The 20,738-nt window shown below is 29.3% G+C and overlaps 1 protein-coding gene across 1 annotated transcript; it reads left to right on the forward strand.

Annotated features, from left to right (window-relative positions):
• Positions 1-5,513: 5,513 nt before the first annotated feature.
• On the forward strand, positions 5,514-10,038 carry LOC120072107 (cyanogenic beta-glucosidase-like). Its single transcript, XM_090311099.1, has 4 exons — positions 5,514-5,684; positions 5,763-5,832; positions 5,918-5,976; positions 9,793-10,038. The coding sequence occupies exons 1-4, from the start codon at positions 5,514-5,516 to the stop codon at positions 10,036-10,038; spliced, it is 546 nt and encodes a 181-aa protein (XP_090167225.1).
• The last annotated feature ends 10,700 nt before the right edge of the window (positions 10,039-20,738 follow it).

The following is a 20,738-nucleotide window of genomic DNA, read 5'->3' on the forward strand; positions in this document are numbered from 1 at the left end:
GCGACACCAACACAACACGATCACAGCGACCACCACACAAACACTGTTAACACAATGAATGACATCCAAAAATCTGGACCTTAGTCGAGTTGAGTACGACACCACCACAATGGCTACCTTGGTATTCTTGGTGTGAGAATCCAAAAGTGTGGGCTCTTTGTTGACTTTGTTAGAGGAAGAGACCGGGGGAATAACAATAGTGTAAACGATTGAGCAAGTGGGAGATGACAGAGATCTATCGTATAGACGAATGCCCAATCGTTTAACAAATGCTCTGTGATCATTTACCTAAAGATCTACGATCATTTAGCTAATGATCAGTTGAGTGAACTATTGTGTAGTGTCATTCCACGATCGTTTAGTCTCTCTTCAGCTATTATTTAGTGAATTCTATTCACTTGATAGCAAATCGTGAGTAATTTCCGAGAATGGAAAATCTCAATTCAACAACAACTAAATTTAGGAAAACATTTTTCCTTTTATCTCACGGTTACCATGAAACAACTAAAAACCTCCCACTCAATTGGTTATTAGAGAAAAAGATATAATTATCCAATAATTAATATTATATAAATATATATGATAACCAACTTACCATAGTATATTTATAACCTATAATTTTAATATTTTATCTCTGAAACATATAAGCTATAGCTCATTTTCTATTTCATGGTACTTAATGTAAATCTCATTTACATTAATCCTCCACCTGATGTATCTCATACATCACACTGATCATATCATATATAATCGAAATACCTCTTGTCAATTTGAACATTTCAAACCAACACCAAGAACTGGTTCTCAACTTGAATCCATTGAGCTACCAAGGGAACCTTATTGACCTGTAGCTCGAAGCTCCAACGGTACATGAATAACTGACTAAACTCTTTAGTCATGAGATCCACCATCCGTTAATTGCCGGACACTCCACTAAAGACTGACAGCTGAACTCTCCTTACCATAGATATATTATATGTCCATATCAACCAATCAACAGTGCGATAACCCTTCACAGATTGCTTGTAAGGACACCTGGGCCAACAACCGTTATGCCCTTATAATTACATCTAACTTCTTAAGTACCGTTGATCCCTCTAATGAACATAAGTCATAGTTCTACTATGACTGAGTCCTCTCTTCCAAAGAGAAGCCATGGCCACTATGTTCAAGACCCGAAATCATCCCTTAAGAGAGAAATCTATCTACTTAACCCTTCTTCGGGGAAGAAGTGAATTTCATCTTGTGTAACTGAGTTCCCAGCTCCCAAATCAGACAAGTCCCCAAAAAGGTAGGCATTTTGAGTTGGCAATCTGGCCACTCTCACCCATACTAATCAAAGGATCGCCCTCGAAGGCAGGAGTTCCCAAAACACTCAGGATTGAGGTCATGTCACCTATGATTATTTAGGTGAGATGTAAGTTTCAAGTATCAACGGCATTATATACAGAGACGAATCATCTTGTAGTCCGATCTTATACAAATTCTTTGTATAGGACACCCTACTCATATGTCTCCACATGAATGGTCAGGATCTACCATCTGTAGTATTTCACAACACTTGCAAACCTCTACAAAACGGGTCATATCCGTAGTGTCACCAAGATCAGGTATCCCTCCTTAATCCTTATACTACAGACCTATTTAGGTTATCACTTAAGGCATGATCCACTTGTATATCTCATATACATGCTTAAGTTTTCATACAATAGCCATAGAGCTTTGTTTATTGGATATAAGTAAATGCCAAAATAAAATAACTCTTATTTTATTTATAACAATGTGTACAGTTTACAAACAAACTACGAGACTCCAGGAGAATTAGGATACCAATCCCAATACACTTTATCTTTCCAGATTTGTACTCCATTTCGTTGGAATCTTGTATTTTTGGGTAAGGTTTTGGTAAGTCTGGTGAGTTTTGATTACTTTAGTGAGTTTCTTGGAAATTTTTTAATATCCATAAGTTTTTTTTACCCAAATTGATTGATGCTATTTGTGATTCGGCTTTAGATTCAATATTTGGAGAATATTAATATGCTGTCCAACTGGTTGATATCGATTTCGGTAAGATTTTCGGTAAGTATATGAGGTACATCTTGTTTGCTATTGGATATTGAGTTTGTTCCATTGTCGCCCACAATATTTTTGTCGGTGTTGGTGGTATTGCTTGAATATTTTTGAACACTTAATAAATTTTGACATTGATTTAGTAATACCTATCACTTTTTTTGTGTTAGATTGAAGTGTTGGAAGGAGTTGAGTTATTGTCCAATAGGTTTGAGATCGATTTTGACATGGTTTTGGTAGGTTTGGATGTTAGTATTAATAGTTCTTTGTTACCTATTGAAGTATTGGTCTAATAATTGAGTTACTTTCAATTTCTGATGTTCAATTCAAAGATTTCAAGGGATTGGAGCCACTGTCCAACAAAGTTAACGATGTTTGGATGTTTTGATAGGTATTTAAGCTTTAAAACTCTTTTGGAATTGTTGCATAGTTGCTGGAATTTAGGTTTGTAACCATTATTATTGAACTTTTCGCAGGTTGGATTACTTAGTTGCAGTTTTGAAGTGACATTCGAATCAAGCCACACTTTGGGTAATCTATTTGGAGTTAATTGGTTATTTTGGTGACTGAAATTAGGTCTTAGGGGTTGAACTTAAATTTGGATTTATGATAATAGGTTATAATTCTGGACTTTTGCGAGAGAAGCTAATTTTTTTATTTGTAATTTCTGCATTTGTAATTTTGGTATCATATTTTTTAAAAATTTGTAACTAGAGTGGCTAGCCTTAGATTCAAATTATTTTTAGATGAAAGTTTGCATGTTTTCTCTTATTTGATTCTAATGATGTGTTTCTAATCTGGTGATCTAGATTTTATTGAAGAGTGTGTGGTGAGACACACTTGGTTGTTGATTTTAAACAAATATTTTGGGGGTGAATTTTCCTTTTTCAGGTGTGGTTTATCAAATTTTCAGGAGAAACTTTACCGAAATTTTTATAAAATTTGATTTAAAAAATTATATTTCCAACGATTTTTATTATGAAAGATTACTAGCCATTTAGTTTTGAAAAATACTTTTAGAGTACGACATTGGATTTCATAGTTTAGTTGATTTGATTTTAAGTGTTTGAGTTATATTCTCAACTTGATGAAACTCATTTGTTATTGTGATTTGGTAAAATTTCTATGTATTTGATTAAGTTTTAGTAAGATTAACACATTTCATATTTTGTTGAACTTAGACTTGTTGTACTACTACTTAGTTGTGGAAATGAGTGTTGCATGCATAGAAATTTTTTTATTACTTGTAGATAAGATTGGACTTCCAATATTCTCTTATACTTATTAATTCCTATATTAGTCTTCTATTAAAGGTGCACTTTGATTGCCTTTATAGAGGGATTACAACTGTGCCAAGTCACTTTCGCTTGAAAGTTGTGAAAGTTGTGAAAGTTGGGGAAAAGTTATCTGCATTCTTCTATTTTAAAGTTTAGCATATGCTTGATTTATTGATAATCTTCTTCCTCTTTATTATATTTTCTCAAATCTCTCCCATCTTCTTTTGTTTTGCAGCGAAAGGTAATTGTTTTTCTTGAGGCCGAATATGGTCAAAAGAGAATGAATGAATTCCTAGTAAGTCCCTAAATTTAAGTTGCATATATTTTTTAAGTTTTGAGTATGATATTTTTCCATTGCATAAAGTAAGCCAATCATGTACATTTCCTTGTGCATGATTTTTTGTCATTGTTCAATTATTACTATATTTTGAAATTTGATGTTATCGTCATTTATTCTATTTTGTAGGTTGATTTGCTTAAACATGGCTTGATTGATCCTTAGTTCTCGATCTTTAGACTTCAAAACTCAATGTATAGATTAAATAATGTACTTTGTTGAGAGGTTACTTATTAAATAATTTGTCACTTTTGTGTTTGTCAAAAGTTGAGTTTTGTATACAAAGCAATAGTTGAGATTTTTTTTTGTGCATGATATGAAAGAGAAATATTGTTGTAATTTGAACATATGGGATTTTTAGTGAATATATTGAGTTGATAGATCTTAAATGTATAATGTTTATTTAGTTAATATAATTGTATTGTTGGAATACAAGGCAGAAAATGAGAATATCAATTAGAGCATTTAATTGTAGAAAAAAAGACATATACTTGACAAATAAAAAACGTCAAGAGTTATCATATATGATATGTAATCAATGTCAAGAATCAATAAACTTGAGATACCATCAATGTCAAGTGTATTATCTTTCTTGACACAGAAATTATATCAAGAAACATTTGTTTTGACCTTTTTTCGGAATCAAATTATCACATTATACTTGACAGTCAAATACTCGATGCTTTTATAAGCGTTAGGTATACCCTTTACTTGACATTGGAAAAACGTCACGTAATTCAATTTCTGTAATAGTGTTAAATGCTACTCTCTATTAGTGATAGACCACAAAAGACAGCGATAGACTTCTATCAATCGTGGTCTATCGCTCATTGATAGAAATCTACCGTGCTCTATCATTGATAGATAGTGATATTTTACTATATTTAAAATATTTATAGTAGTTTTACCACTTAAAATAATTACCTTGATTAGAAAGATAGTATTTAAGTTTTAGCAGAACATATGAAGAACTAATGTCAAGCAGAAAAGAAAAAACATTTTTGTCTTTTCATTGAAGTATAGATTTAGATCTCAAATTTTCGTTAGTGAAAAAGTAGTATATCAATTTTAAAAAGGTATATTTTAAACTATCTATATTTATTAGTACTAAATACATATTATTATTATTATTTTAATTAAAAAATAATGATCATAGTATGTAATAAATTAAAATAACATAGTAAATACTAAAAGATCTAAAGGAAAACAATGAAAAATTGTTAATTTATTTTTAAGTATAACATATAAAGATTTGAACCTCTAACATTGAAGGAAATAATTCATGTCGATTACTGTCGAGTTATATATTACATAAATATAAGATTTCATTTCAAAACCAATTGACAATTAGAGGAGTAATCCATACATCTTATAAAGATCGTGAGATTTCTTTATTTTTTCAGTGAAGGATCCTCAACATACTGCGACCACGAAATAGTGTCTCTTTAGGTTCACCATTCTATAGATCGGGATCCATGCTCACCTTGAGAACCAAAAAAAAAATGTTAGTTAAGTATTGTAAGCAATCTTTGTTTAAAAGAAAAAAAATTGAAAGTAATTAAGATAGATATTTCTAAATGGAATCACAAACTCAGTGACACACCACTCTTATTCCCCATTCATTATGCCAAGCAGTCCCCCTACATGATTAGTGTGATTTCAAAATCAGAAATCAGTTTTTACAAACCATTTTTTTTCTACGTTCAAATTAATTTCTTTATTTTTTTTTTCATATTACTTACTCTCTCACAACTTACTTCTCATACTCTTTCTATATAAAGCCAATTAGGGTTGGAAGATATCAACATCAAATTAACCAAAACTTAGTGATGGGTTTCAAAGATATGTGTAGTGTCTTCTTCTTTGCCCTTTTTCTTCTTATCATTTTACTTTTCTCTGAGGCTGTGGTTGCTGTTGAACCAACCCATCCCATTGGCACTATAAGAAGAAGCAACTTTCCTAAAGGCTTTGTTTTTGGTTCTTCCTCTTCTGCTTATCAGGTCAATATATTAATTAAAGTGTTATATTTTCAAATTGTTTTTCCTTCAAGTTCATGAGGGATTATTTTTGTTGTTTAGTATGAAGGTGCTGCTTTTATGTATGGGAAAGGACCAAGTATTTTGGATACCTACACTCATCAGCATCCTGGTTCAATTCTTTCACTCTCTTTTAATGAAAATGAATAGTACTAATAAAAAAAAAATAATACATATTTATTCTTCTAAAATTGTAGAGAGAATTGCTGATAAAAGTAATGGAGATATAGCTGTTGATCAATACCATCGTTACAAGGTTTGTGAGATAAATGAGAATAAAATAGAATTAGAAGATAAAAGTTATTTGTACCAGTTTTATACCCATTTCATTTTTATTATTTATGCTTGTTTTTTTTTTCCTAAGTTTAGTGTCACTTTTATTAAAGAGGCATTTGAGTTCTTGGTAAAGTCTGAAAACCAAAAAAGGTTTTTTAAAAGTACTTTTTTAGGTCTTGGAAACGAATGATTTTTAATCTTTTATTTTTGAAAATAAGTTTATTTTTTTTTCAATTTTTTACCATGATTTTCTTAGAGGTAGAAGTATTGAATTATTTGCTATATTCTAAAAACAAAATCCAGTTTTTAGAATTTTTTTTTTTTCAAAGTTTCCAAAATTTGATTTAGTTTTTGAAAACATAGGTAAAAGGCTTGGCAAATAATTCGTGGCTTCCGTTCACAAATAAAAAAATTTAGAGATGAAAGAGATGTTTATAAATTAAAATTTCAAAAACTAAGAATTAAAAACCAAATAGTTATCGATTGTATATTTTGGTTTACTTTGGAAATTTAAATGAATCAATTACACCAAATCAAAGTACTTTTGTTCTCACACAATCCCCAACCTTTTTTTTTCTTTCTCCAAACATACCTCCCACACTCCCCTTTCTCCCTCTCACCCATAATTTATCATCTTGTCTCCTTATAGCTCAAAGACACAATACTATCACTTATAAAACAGATTATGTTGAAGTAAGATTGTACCAATAATTTGGATCTTCATTAGAGTAATGATTTTAAAACGCATTCTAGTTTATAAATTTTTCGTGTTAGTTTTAATGTATATCATAATCAAATGAATATATTTTGCCATATTTGAAAAAGTTTTTATAAATTTTAGGTTGTTGCATCTTAAAATGTTTCACTCGCACCTCCACTAATCCATCAAATGGACATAATGAAACATATTTGCATTAATAGATGCACCATCCTAACGAGTCTATATCCATATTAGCTTTATCTCAATATTAATAGTTAATTTCTAGTTATGTCTACTAAGCAACATCGACTTTGTTTATCGATAGTTCATTTTAAGAGTTTGATTTGATATTGTTATTCTTGAATCTTATACTATTCTCTTTCCTTCATAATCATACTTTGTTATTTTTGAATGTTGGAATTTATTTTTCCTCTTGGAAATAACATAAAAGAAAATTATGTTTTTTGGAAAATTTTCAGAACTAGATAGGAAAAATGTCAAACTATTTAAATAGCAAAAAAATACGTAGATTCTGGTAGACTTATATCTCCGTCTTTTAGTTTCCATCAATGATAGATACATAGAAATTGATAAACTTTTATTAATCCCTATTAGAAAAAATTAAAATTTTGCTATCTTGTGTAAATAGTTTCCTTTATTTTTGTATTTTTTGAAATTTTTTTTTTGTCACCTTGTATAAATTCATTGTTTGTTTATAAATGGTTTGTTTTACATGAATTTCATTTAAAGAAAATTTTCGGAATCTCGGAATGCCTGACACTTTAAATTTCTGAGGCGAGAAATCAATCTTTTGAAATTCTAACATTCAATTTTGCTATGTTTTATTTAATGTTTTCTTAAACAAAACAGAATATTCTTTTGAAATTTATATTAATGAAGACTTATTTTTAAGAAATTGTAATATGGAAATTGTTTGCAAAAATAGTTTCATTAAAAATAGGATAAAAGGTATTTCAAAAACATAAAAAAGGATAAAAGGACTATCACAAATAACATTTCAAAATCGAAATTCTGAATTTTTCTAAAATTACTTTCATAAAAATTTCTTCCCTTAAAATAATAAAGGTAATATTTAAAGAAAAAAAATAATGAGTTGAAATAATTTTGATTTCATAATTGAAAAGAATATTTCCTTTTAACAAAGTGATAAAGACTTTTTACTTCATTACTTAACTTTCAAATAAAAGAAAATAAGTCAATCTATATTTATCAGTGATAACCACGATAGATCACAATAGACATCTATCAGTGTTAGTGATAGATGTATATCACGGTTTATCACCAATAGACATTAACAATTTGATATAATTAAAAATATTTTTAACAATTTTATCATTTAAAAAAATTACACCCACACTAAGTTATTTTTTTATTATGGTTTTTCAACGCCTCTAAGGTGATGAATTTAGGATGTCAGATTAAATTCAAACAAATATTGAATGTGGTTGATTATTTGACATTTAAAAATAAAAAATACTATATATATATATTAGATAAAATTGACCTACAGTTCTTCCTGCAGGAAGATATTGGTATTATGAAACATATAGGTTTTGATGCTTACAGAATATCAATCTACTGGCCAAGAATTTTGCCAAGGGATTAAAGATCAAATATCTATTGAAATGTATTATATGTCACAATACAAGACTTCAATTAATTGTGATGAAATGGACTCATTTTTCTAATTCACACGTAACAGTTCTATTTCTATGATTGACCTCAATTATCTAAAAGTTGATGGTTCAATCACAATTTTTTAGTGGTTGAATCCAAAAAATAGAAAATAAAAAACTATTGATATGTAGAGATAAATTTATGTCTTTATTAATTAATTATCAAAATTTTATTTTAATTTTCCAAAATTTTAATTCAAATGTTTTGCTTTCTTATAAATGTAGAGGGAAAACTTAGTGGTGGAGTGAATAAGGAAGGAATTCAGTAGTACAACAATCTTACCAATGAGCTCCTTACAAATGGTTGGTATTTTATTTGTGATAAATACCATTAAATTCTTGGATAATTATTTTAAATGGTAATCTGTTTTAAAATATTTTCAAGTATAGCAAAATGTCATTGTCTATTAATGATAGTGACAGACAGCGATAAATCGCGATAAACTTCTATCGTAGTTTATCTCTGGTAAATAGTGATATTTTGCTATATTTGTAAATAGTTTATCCAGTTTTCTAAATTGAAAAATCATTCCATCAATAAATCTTGTGATTGTGATTTTATCAATGTTGACACTTTTAATTTGTAGGTATCCAGCCCTATGTTACACTTTTCCATTGGGATCTTCCCCAAGCTTTACAAGATGAATATCAAGGCTTTTTGAGTAGTCAAGTTATGTAAGTAAAAGAAAAGTGGAAGTGAAAAGATTAAAATATGGTTAAAGACAAATGAATAATTAAGGATAATTTTTTTTAGTTTAGTCACATATAATAAATGTATAATTAAAAATGTTATTTAGTTAATAATTCAAATTTAATTAATAAAATGTTTAATGAATGTTAAATTAAATGAAATAACTAATATCGATACACAATTTGATTGGTAATTTTTATTTTAATGATCTTTATTTTGTAATTTACTTCTTATATGACATATAATATGTATTAGTAACACAAACTTGACACATAATATGTATTAAGAACGAAGAGCTATGTGGTTTAAATCTCTCCCCTTTTATTTTATTAAAAAAAAATATCTTAAATTACTATATTTGTAAATAATTTATTATAATATTAGATTGCCTTAATTAGGACAACAGTAATGTTTCTCACTCGATTTTAATGATTTTGTTGTAGATTCAACTTCTATATATTTTGCATTGTCTTTTTTATATATTCAGAAGTTACTGTTCATTTTAAAAATATTACTAGAGTTTTACCCAATTTTTCAAGAAGAAAAAAAAAAATAATAGAAGAGAACGATATTTCTTAGAAACAAGATCATTATTCAGATGTATGATGGATTTGCAAAAAAAGAAACAAATGCTTGGAGGAAAATAAAATAATTGCAAAAATTAATTGTGGAGATGATTTTCGAGACTATGCTGACCTTTGCTTCAAGGAGTTTGGAGATAGAGTAAAACATTGGATCACCTTTAACGAACAATACATCTTTGTCATAAATGATTATACAACAGGAGATTTTGCACCAGGAAGATGCTCTCCTTCTATACCACCTGGCTGTTTTGGTGGAGATTCTGCAATTGAACCATACGTTGTTGGTCACTACCAAATTCTTGCCCATGCTACCGCTGTTAAACTTTACAAGACTAAATATCAGATTTTATCTCGTCGTTGGCAACAATGAATATTTGCTTCATAATAGACTAATCAAATTGAAAAAATAAGAACATCTAAATCTATTTTTCCACATGTCAGACACCATGTTAGAATAAGTTGAATAATAATATACTAACAAAGTAAATAATAAAGAAGATAGAACATTGAGAACGATCGTCCAGTTCAGTGTAATGTCATTTACGTCTAAAGGTAGTATGCCTAGTGAAAATAAACTTCACTAGAGAAAAATTTCAGCAACTGCAATGTAGTACTTATTTATGAGAGACTCATTGCAATAACTCACGAAAAGCCAACTCTTAGATTCAACTTAGGCTCCCCTAAGTTTGAGATCCATTCACTTCCTATAAAAGCTCTTTGTTTGATGAACGTTTGAGATCCCCTCAAACTATCTCACTTAGGCTCCCCTAAGTATGAATTCCTCACAAATCTTCTCAACAGGTATCGTGAGTAACAGAAAGTCTTAGGTATTGTAAACAACACTATTACATGAAGTAGTGAATACGACGCCTTATAGATTGGTCTGAATGATGATGGGCTATAAAACACTAAATCTTGAAATAGTAGGACAGTCCCAAACTCGTGAAGAATACAGATCTCCTTTTCGACATAAGAAACTCATCACTAGAGCATTAACATAATCTTCATAAAGTGGCTAACCCTAAATACAGAAAAACTATCCAAATGTGTAGAGGCACTGCAAATCATAACTCATAACAAAAAGCATCCTTTGGTGAAAGCCGAAAGGAAAGCAGCCGCAAACTACAACAAAAATGAATAGAGATGTAAAGTTTGATTTAAAAGAGACCTAAGCACTTTATCTTCAACCAATTATTCATGTGGGATTTTGTAGGCACAAAAAGGTGAGATTGGAGTCACATTATATTCGGAATGGCATGTCCATATTCAAATAGTGAGGTTGGCAAAAACGCTACAAGTCGAGCTCTTGATTTTTCTCTTGGTTGGTATGTAAATTCATCTATATGAATTCATTATTATCTTCAAAATTTCTAAATCTTGTATTATATTATGATCTCTTAACATTTTCACTAAAGTTTTTGCCTAAAATTGATGAAATAGGTTCTTGCATCCACTCGTGTATGGAGATTATCCAGCCTCCATGAGAGCTCGTGTGAAGGAGAGATTACCTAAATTCACCAAGAGAGAAATTTGTTTGATATTGAAATCCTTTGATTTTATTGGAATAAACTACTATACAGCTAGTTATGCAAAAGAACACTCCAATTCTTATTCGGAAGTACCATGCCCCTTGACAGATTTTCATGCCATTTTTACATGTATGCATATTAAATTAATCAAAATCCAATGCATTTTGAAACTTATGTAGAATGTTTATGAAGTTTATTTTTTAATATATTAAATATAGTTTTAAATTAAAATTGAAAAGCTATTTTAAGTTAAACTAAAAGAAGAAGTATCTTTTATGTTAAAATAGCTATCCCAAAAATTGAAATTTAAATTCATGGATACAACCATTAGGATTTTTTTCTCATAAAAATACACTAATCTTTAAAAACCCTGTTCAGTAGTTATTTGTTTTTTTTTTAATTTTTAGCTTTTGAAAATTGAGCATATAAACATCTTTTTTATTGTCAAAGTGAGCTTACCTCAATAGTAATTGACACGACCTTCATCCCTACACGTGGAAAGTTCGATTTCTCATTTCTGCAGTTGTATGTTCTACTCAAAAAGAAAAAAAAAAAACATCCCTTGCCCCTCTAAAGTTTTTGTTTAGTTATCTACTTTCTACATATATGTTCAAATACTAAGTCATGTTTTGAAAACTAAAAAAAGTAGTTTTTAAAAAATTATTTTTAATCTTATTATTTATTTTTTTAAAAAAAAATTGACTAAAAATTCAAGTATTTTACTTAATTACAAAGGAGAGAAAATAGGCTTTCCTTTCAAACATCAAAATTTAAAAACTAAATGATTACCAAATAAAGTCTAAATATATTTAATTTAACTTTTTGTAACGTTTTTATATTGGAGCTGAAAGTGATGGAATCTTAATTGGTCCGAAGGTAATTAATATGCAAACTTCTCTCTTTATAAGGACTAATATTAACAATATTGTGCATATCTGAACTAATATTTTTTGTTTGATTAAATTAATTCATTTTTTCTTCTAATCAAATAATTTGTTTCTTATTATCTTTTCAATTTTTTTGGGTGAATGCATCATCTTGGATTGCCGTTTATCCTCAAGGTTTGAGAGATTTGTTGATATATACAAAGCATAATTATAACAATCCAATCATCTACATCACACAAAATGGTAACATAATTTCACTTTTTGTATGTATGTGTGTAGATATATACATATATACACATCATATTGAAATACCATATTCATTAACAAATTATACATTACAGGGGTCTTTGACTATGATGATCCTGATGTTCAAACATTACTAAGAGATGAGAGTAGAGTGACATATTATCAGTCATCTCAATTCACTACACGAATCAATCAAGTAAGTAGCTACAATTAGTAAATTTGTACAAAATAGTTGTATAATGAGTTCAAGTTTTTTCCTTTAGCAATTTTTTTATCGATATTTCTATATTTTCTTTTCTAATTGTTAGTTTTTAATAACTACTTAAGGAGCTATTTAGTTTTAACTAAATTATATTGCATTCTAACCAAATTGTCTTAACAATATTTTTAAAACTACTTTAGGATGTACAAGAATGGTCAAATGGATATACCATGTGTTTTGGTCTTGTCCATGTTGATTTCAAGAACCAATTGAAGAGAACCATAAAAGACTCCTCAAAGTGGATGCATAGTTTCCTAAGTACTTGAAGATCATTCACAAATCCCTCCATGGTATTTGCTTTGATCATATTCTAATGTTAGTTTTGTTATTTCCTTTATCAAAACATCAAGTAAAAGCTACTAAATAAATTTGTAATGATAAGACCTTATTATGTCTTAAAGACAAGTTTGTTATCATTTGTCAATAAAATAAATTATTGTTGTTATATATTTACTTTTACCCTTGTCTATAATTTACCTCATGCACATAATATTTTAATTAATTTAGATATTATTTATTTTATTTTATAATACGTCAATTCAGATTTGGAATTGTATGGATGAAAACTACAATTCAGTTATTAAAATAAACATAATATAATATAATATATAATTATGTAAAATAAATAAATAAAATAACAAAGAATGGATTTCTCAACTTTGTTCAATTTTTTTGGATTGATCAACTATTTATAGGCAATTTAGCAAGTAGGAGGTGGATTACATGGACACAGTCTGTAATCTTGAGATACATGGGCAACACATTTGGTAATGGATAAGTGACACATGGCCAATGGACACTAATAATGGGTATCTACATTACACCTAATTTAACATATTTATAATACTCCCCTTAGATGCACATTATATATGAAATATGTTTCGTTAAAACCTTATTAAGAAAAAACTCGTTGGGAAAAAAAATTCAACGAAGGAAAAAGAGTACATAGTTCATATATTCTAATACTTTTAAAAGTATATTTACTCTCCCTCATGGAAACATCGCTTGAGATCTCTGAGCAGCCACATCTCAATATTGTGCACCAGTTTTTCAAAGATTGTGATAGGTAATGCATTTGTAAATAAATTTATCAGGTTATCTTTCGAACAAATTTGTTGTACAGTGATATTGTCATTTTCTTTAAGATCATGAGTGTATAAAAGTTTCAGTAAAATATGTTTTGTTCTATCTTCTTTAATATATCCTCCTTTGATTTGGGATATTTATGTTGTGCTATCTTCGTATAATATCGTTGGAAGATTTTTACTAGAAGACAAACCATATGTTTCACGAATGTGATGAGTCATTGATCTTAGCTATACACATTCTCAATTAGTCTCATGAATTGCAAGAATTTCAGCACGATTTGAGGAAGTGACTGTTATGGTCAGTTTCACTGATCGCCATGATATAATAGTTTCTCGACATGTGAACATATAACATGTTTGAGATCTACCTTTGTGTGGATCAGATAAATATCCAAAGTCTGCATAACCAACTAGATCAAAATTTGATTTATTTGAATAAAACAAACCCATGTTGATCGTTCCTCGGAGATAATGAAGTATATGCTTAATTTTGTTCTAATGTCTTCTTTTTTAGAAGAACTATATCTTGCCAATAAATTTATCGAAAGCGCAATATCCGGTCTTATATTATTAGCAAGATACATAAATACACAAATTGTACTAAGATATTGTCTTTCAGGATCAAGAAATTCTTCATTATCATCTCGAGGTTGAAATATATCTTTCTTCACATCTAGTGAATGAACTTCCTTTGGAATGTCCAATGGATGTGCCTTGTCCATACAAAATCTTTTCAAAACTTTTATTGTATAAGTTGACTTATGACAATATCCCGTCTGCTAAATACTCAATTTGCAAGCCTAGGAAAAATTTTGTTTTTCCGAGATCTTTCATCTCAAATTCTTTCTTATGATATTCTATTTCTTTTGAAAGCTTTTTAGGAGTCCCAATTATATTTAAGTCATCAACATATACAGTTATAATAGAAAATCTTGATTGTAATTTCTTTATAAAAACACATGAAAATATTGGATTGTTTTGATATCTTTCCTTCAACAAATATCCACTCAGGCGATTTTACCACATTTGTCTTGATTGTTTCAATCCATATAGCGATCTTTGTAACTTTATTGAATACAATTCCCAGGAATTTGATTTATATGTTTTAGGTATCTTAAATCCTTATGAGATTCTAATATAAATATCATTATCAAGAGATCCATATTAATATGTTGTGACTACATCCATAAGATGCATATCCAAACTTTCATACACAATCAGACCAATTAAATATCTTAATGAAATTGCATCCACCATTGGAGAAAACGTCTCCTTATAATAAATATGATGCCTTTGTGAAAAACCTTGTACCACTAGTCTTGCTTTATATCTTGCGACCTCATTATTTTCATTTCTTTTCCTCACAAATACTCATTTGTATCTCACAGGTTTGACACCTTTTGGTATTCGAACTACTGGTAAAAAAACTGACGTTTTGAAAGTGAGTTTAATTCTGTCTTGATTGCTTCTTTGCACTAAAGCCAATCTTTTCTATTTCGACATTCTTCAACATATTTCAGTTCAGAATCCTCATTTTCAGATATAATATCAAGAGCAACATTATACGCAAAAAATGTTGTTAATAACTACATGAGTTTGGTTCAATCCTTTTCCTACCATTATTATCTCTATGTATTCTACATTACTCATTAGTCATATCATGAATTTCTTCATGGGTATTTATATCCTCATTTAATTCTTCTTGACTATTAATAATTTTTCTATTTCGAGGATTTTTATCTTTGGAATCCAATGGTCTACCATGCTTTTGCTGTGTTTTAGACTCATTAATGACAACTTGTTTTGTTTGGATATAAATTTTTAGTGGAACATTTGTAGTTGGTTTATGTGACTTAGTTACTTTCTTTACATCTATAAATTCATCTTGTAACTGATTTGTTATATTTTGTAAATGAATTATCTTTTGAACTTCAAGTTCACATTGATCTGTATGTGGATTTAAATGAGAAAAACGTGATGCATTCCATATAATTTCTTTTTCTAACTTCTTAATTCCTCCTCCTAATATTGGAAAATTTGTCTCATTAATATGACAATCAACAAATCGTACAGTAAATACATCACTCATCAGGGTTCAAGATATTTGATAATTCATGGGGAATCATATCCAATATATATTCCTAACCTCCTTTGAGAACCCATCTTAGTACGTTGTGGTGGAGCAATTATAAGACGTACTGCACATCCAAAAATTCTCAAATAGGGAATATTTGGCTCATGGTCATAAGCTAATTCTAATGACGAATACTTATAATAAGATACTGAACTAATGCGTACAAGTGACGCTGCATACAAAATAGTATATTCCCATACAGATGTATGAAGCTTAACTCACATAAAAAATAGTCTAGCAATTAATTGCAAAAAATTTATGAATGATTCTACTAAATCATTTTATGTATGAACATGAGCTACATGATGTTCAACACTTATCCTAACTTTCATATAATAATTATCAAAAGCTTGGGATGTAAATTCACCATTATTATCAACACGAATGGTCTGAATTGTATAATTAGAAAATTGTGCTCTTAACTTAATTATTTGAGCAAATAATCTTGGAAATGCAAGATTTCGACTTGATAATAAGCACACGTGTGACCATCTGCTGGATGCATCTCTTACCATAAAATATCTAAATGGTCCACTTAGTGGGTTGATAGGTCCACATATATCACCATGTTTTCGTTCAAAAAATGTAGGTGATTCAGTCCCTACTTTGACTAGTGATGATCTAATGATTAATTTTCCTTGAGAGCAAGCATCGCATGATAATTCATTTGATTGAAGAATCTTTTGGTTTTTCAATGGATATCCTATTTGAAATTTCAATAATAATTGTCATCATTATAGACCCTGAATGACCTAATCTATCATGCCAAATTGTAAATATGTCTGAATTCATGATCTTCACGTTCATTGTTGCATATGTTTCAATTACTCGTTTATGAGTATAATATAATCCAGAAGATAAAGCAGGTAACTCTTCCAATATACATTTTTCATATGAGACAGTAGACATGATATAAAGATACTCCATATTATTTTTTCTATCAGTCTCAGTATGATAACCATTACAATGTATATATTTAAAACTAGGTAGATTTCTTTTTGATTGACTAGAGAACAATGTATTGTCAATTGTAAAATTTGTTCCTCTAGCAAAATAATATTTTCTTTTCCAAATCCTTCAATTAGATTTACATAACCTGATATTGTGTTGACTTTTTCTTCCAGCATTGTTAGTTTGGAAAAATATTTTCTACTTGTAAGTATTGTATGTGTAGTTGCACTATGTACTAGACATAAATCTTCTTTACTCACTTTTTAGTCAGCCAACATATGAAAATGATCCATGTTTCTTTACTAAAAGAAAATAATTACAATAAGATAAACAACATTTAGAATGTACAGAGGTTAACATCTACTAAGAGGGGGAAAACATGAAGATGAATAAAAAAACAACATTAAGTCTAGATATTTTCAAAGTCAGAGGAAACATTTGATGTTCCATCAATTCTGTCCATTTTCTCTTCAGAAGATTCAAAGAAGTCCACCACATCTATATTTGTTATATGGGATGGATCGAATATGTCATTATCTTGGTATGAAAAATTTGCTTCCACATTTTTTTTCTTTTTCCTTCAGGGATGCTTGATAGAGATCAATTAAGTGTTTTTGACGTACGATAGGTACGTGACCAATGCCTAGTCATTCTGCATTGAAAACATTTATTTTGAACACTTTTTTAACTCTTATCTTGTGGAGCTTTCCATTTGGGATCATCATTTTGTGTGGTTCTTTTGAAAATTGAATGATTAGAACGACCACCACGAAAATAATAATTATTTCTTCCTCTACTATGGTCATGACCTCGACCACGATTATTATTAAACTTCACAGCATTCACGTCAAGGAATGGTGTCATCCTGGTTGGTCGAGATTCATGATTTTTCATTAATAACTCCTTATTTTGTTCGGCCACGAGAAAGATGTGAAATTAGTTCAGAATATTGTTTAGAACCTTTCTCTCGATATTGCTGCTGGAAGAATATATTTGAGACATGAAATGTAGAGAATGTCTTTTCGAACATATTAACATCAATAATTTTCTCTCTGCATAGCAACAGTTTCAAACTGATTTTAAATAATGCGGAGTTGTAATCAATTACTGATTTGAAATCTTGTGGCCTCAAGTGCATCTACTCATAATGAGCTTTAGGAAGAATAACTGTTTTTTGATGATCATACATCTCTTTCAAAATTTTCCACAAGATACAGGGATCTTTTATTGTAAGATACTCTATATCCAATTCCTTGTAGAGATGATGACGAAGGAAAATCATAACTTTTGCTTTGTCCTGACTGGATTCAAGGCATCCAAGTGGATTTCAACATGAAGTACCCATGACAAATAATTACTATCATTAATATCAAAGGCAACAAATTCTAATTTTGTGAGATTTTTCATGGCAGCACTATCATAAAATATTGTATTTATATTAGCAATTTAATAGATATTAAATATGAAAATTAATTTTAGAACTATTAATTATAACGAAAATGAAAATACTTACATACTTTTAGTGAGCAAAACGATAGAAGCTCGTGCTGATAATGTGTTGTGAATTTGACGGTGCACAATGAGAACACGGATATGAAGAAAATATAATATAATGATAATATATAATAAAATAAATAAATATTAAAATATATAAATATGTAAAATAAATAAATAACAAAAAGTAAATAAAATAACAGAGAACGAATTTCTCCACTTTCTACAATCTTTTTGGATTGATCACGAATATATGTGTGTCTTTCAAAACCCACCCAATGCTACTCTTTATAAGAAATTTGGCGAGTAGGAGGTGGATTACATGGACACTTATAATGTATAATCTTGAGACACATGGACAATACATGGGGTAATGGATAAGTGACACATGGTCAATGGACACTAATAATGGGCGTATACATTACACCTAATTTAACATATTTACAATAAGAAGCTACTTTTTTTTTTCTTTTTCTTTTTTGACTTTTTGGAACAAAATATTTTCTTTTTTTTAAGACGTCAATAATTTATTGACACGAATATCTAAATTGTGCGTTAAAGTATATTAGGATTTATTTAAATTATTATTTTTCTTGTATCTTTTCCTTATTTAGTTTTTCCTTTTCAGTATTTTTCCTTTTCTGTTTCTTTCATTTGTTGGCTCTATTAGTGTCTATTTATGCGCTTTTGTAATGTATTCTAATTAAGCTAACTATTCAAATAATATATGAAATTAAGCCTTAGGGGTTTGTCTTATTAAGCTCTAGCCATCATAGCCATGTCCAATCTCTGCCTTCATCAATCGATCATCGACTAAGGTATACCATCGCCTGTTACCAAGAAAGACTAATGCATTTAGATTTTAAACTACATCTGCCTCTGTCACTGATTTTGTTTCATTTTCAAATCTTCATTTGTAAATCCCTGTTTTTGTTTTCATATCTTTTAGGGTCTCTGTTCCATTTTTCAAATCAATAGTTCATGAGTTCTGTTTTAAATCTCTCTATGAGGATCTTTGTTTCTAACCCAGTAGTTCTTCGCGTTTTAGTTCTTCGTGGGTTCTATTTTTAACCAAGAAGTTCTCTGTGTTTTAGTTTGTTTTGTTTGTTCTGTCTCTAACCAATAAGTTTTCTGTGCTTTAGTTCTTTGTGGACCTTTGTTAACAACCCAGATCTGTCGTGATTTAATTCGGGAGTTTTCTTCAGTTTCCATCATTAACTTCAATTGATCGCTTCACAAAGTCAAGTTGGTTGTTATTCTATCACCTTGAGTTTAAAGGAGGGTGTTAAAGTTAATAAGGGTTTACTCCAATTATTACTTTTCTTGTATCTTTTTCTTATCTAATTTTTCCTCTGATTAAGCTAATTACTCAAATAATATACAAAATCAATACCATGAATTAACTCATATATAAACTATGAAAATAACAGAATGAGAAAAAACCAAGGTTGAAAATTTACTAATGTTTAAAATGATAGAGATAAATAAATTTAACTTTCATCAATCCAACACTTGCCACCGAGTCTAATATTTCGAACATGGAATATTATCTATGTATTATTTTATATCAATTGTTTTTAAAAGTTGAATTTTATATATAGAGAATAAAAATATCATAATAAAAAACTTATTGAAAAGATTAAATTTAAATTTAAATATCATTTTGATTTTCAAACATTCATTTTAGTCCCTATATACTCTTCGGGGCCACTACTACAAAATTTGATATAGACTATGGTCATTGATCGACTAAATGTGTATGAATGATAAAAAAGAATAAATATGGTCTAAGTAGAAACATACACTATTGATGAAGTAATAAATCTTTGGTATTTCAAGAGTCAAGTCCCACGAGACTTTTATGCAATTCAATTTTTCTGAGAAAGAGTTTTTTTATGAAAATTTAACCAAGGAGTAACCAATAGATAAGTGATTTTGAGGTTGAATGATGATAAAAGCAATTAACAAGAGTATTTAATAGGGATACAATTATCTTTCAACTAAAAGGAAAATGTGCCTTGGGTTATGCGACTGCACCATATCTATATAATGACATAGTCATGGATAGAAAACTTCTCCTATTCAGTGTTGTATCAAGTTCTTTTGGAAGCTCTAAGTAGATAATGTCTATATTTCTATGGTTAGTTGGATCTTAGATTAATTTACATGCAATTTCTTTATCTCATAGTGTTCCTTATTTCTATGGCGACATGACAGTCATTGATGCCTTGAGGCCGTCTCTCACTCTCCTAAACTTTTCCCAGGGTGATTCAACTTTCTAAAAATGAATCCTATCACTCCACACGTTTTCACAGGTAGGGATGACCTAAAGATCTTAACTTTCAGAGGAACTTTTGTCATTGAAGCTTTCTGACTAGGAAGGGCGAGATTTCATCAAATGAGGGCTGAATTTTGTTGATGGATCGTCCATCGTTGAAAAGAGAAGCTTTAATTTTCATCCTTTTATATTCCCAAATTG

Source organism: Benincasa hispida, chromosome 2, assembly GCF_027475165.1.
Source record: "Benincasa hispida cultivar pf3 chromosome 2, pf3_genome.v1.1, whole genome shotgun sequence".
Classification (NCBI taxonomy): Eukaryota; Viridiplantae; Streptophyta; class Magnoliopsida; order Cucurbitales; family Cucurbitaceae; genus Benincasa; species Benincasa hispida.

Bases quoted from the DNA above. Each gene is read 5' to 3' on its own strand.
- LOC120072107 (XM_090311099.1), top strand. From the start codon at position 5,514: ATGGGTTTCAAAGATATGTGTAGTGTCTTCTTCTTTGCCCTTTTTCTT. The intron at 5,833-5,917 runs GTTCAATTCTTT...CTAAAATTGTAG, and splicing joins CTACACTCATCAGCATCCTG to AGAGAATTGCTGATAAAAGT. The intron at 5,977-9,792 runs GTTTGTGAGATA...CTTTGCTTCAAG, and splicing joins ATCAATACCATCGTTACAAG to GAGTTTGGAGATAGAGTAAA.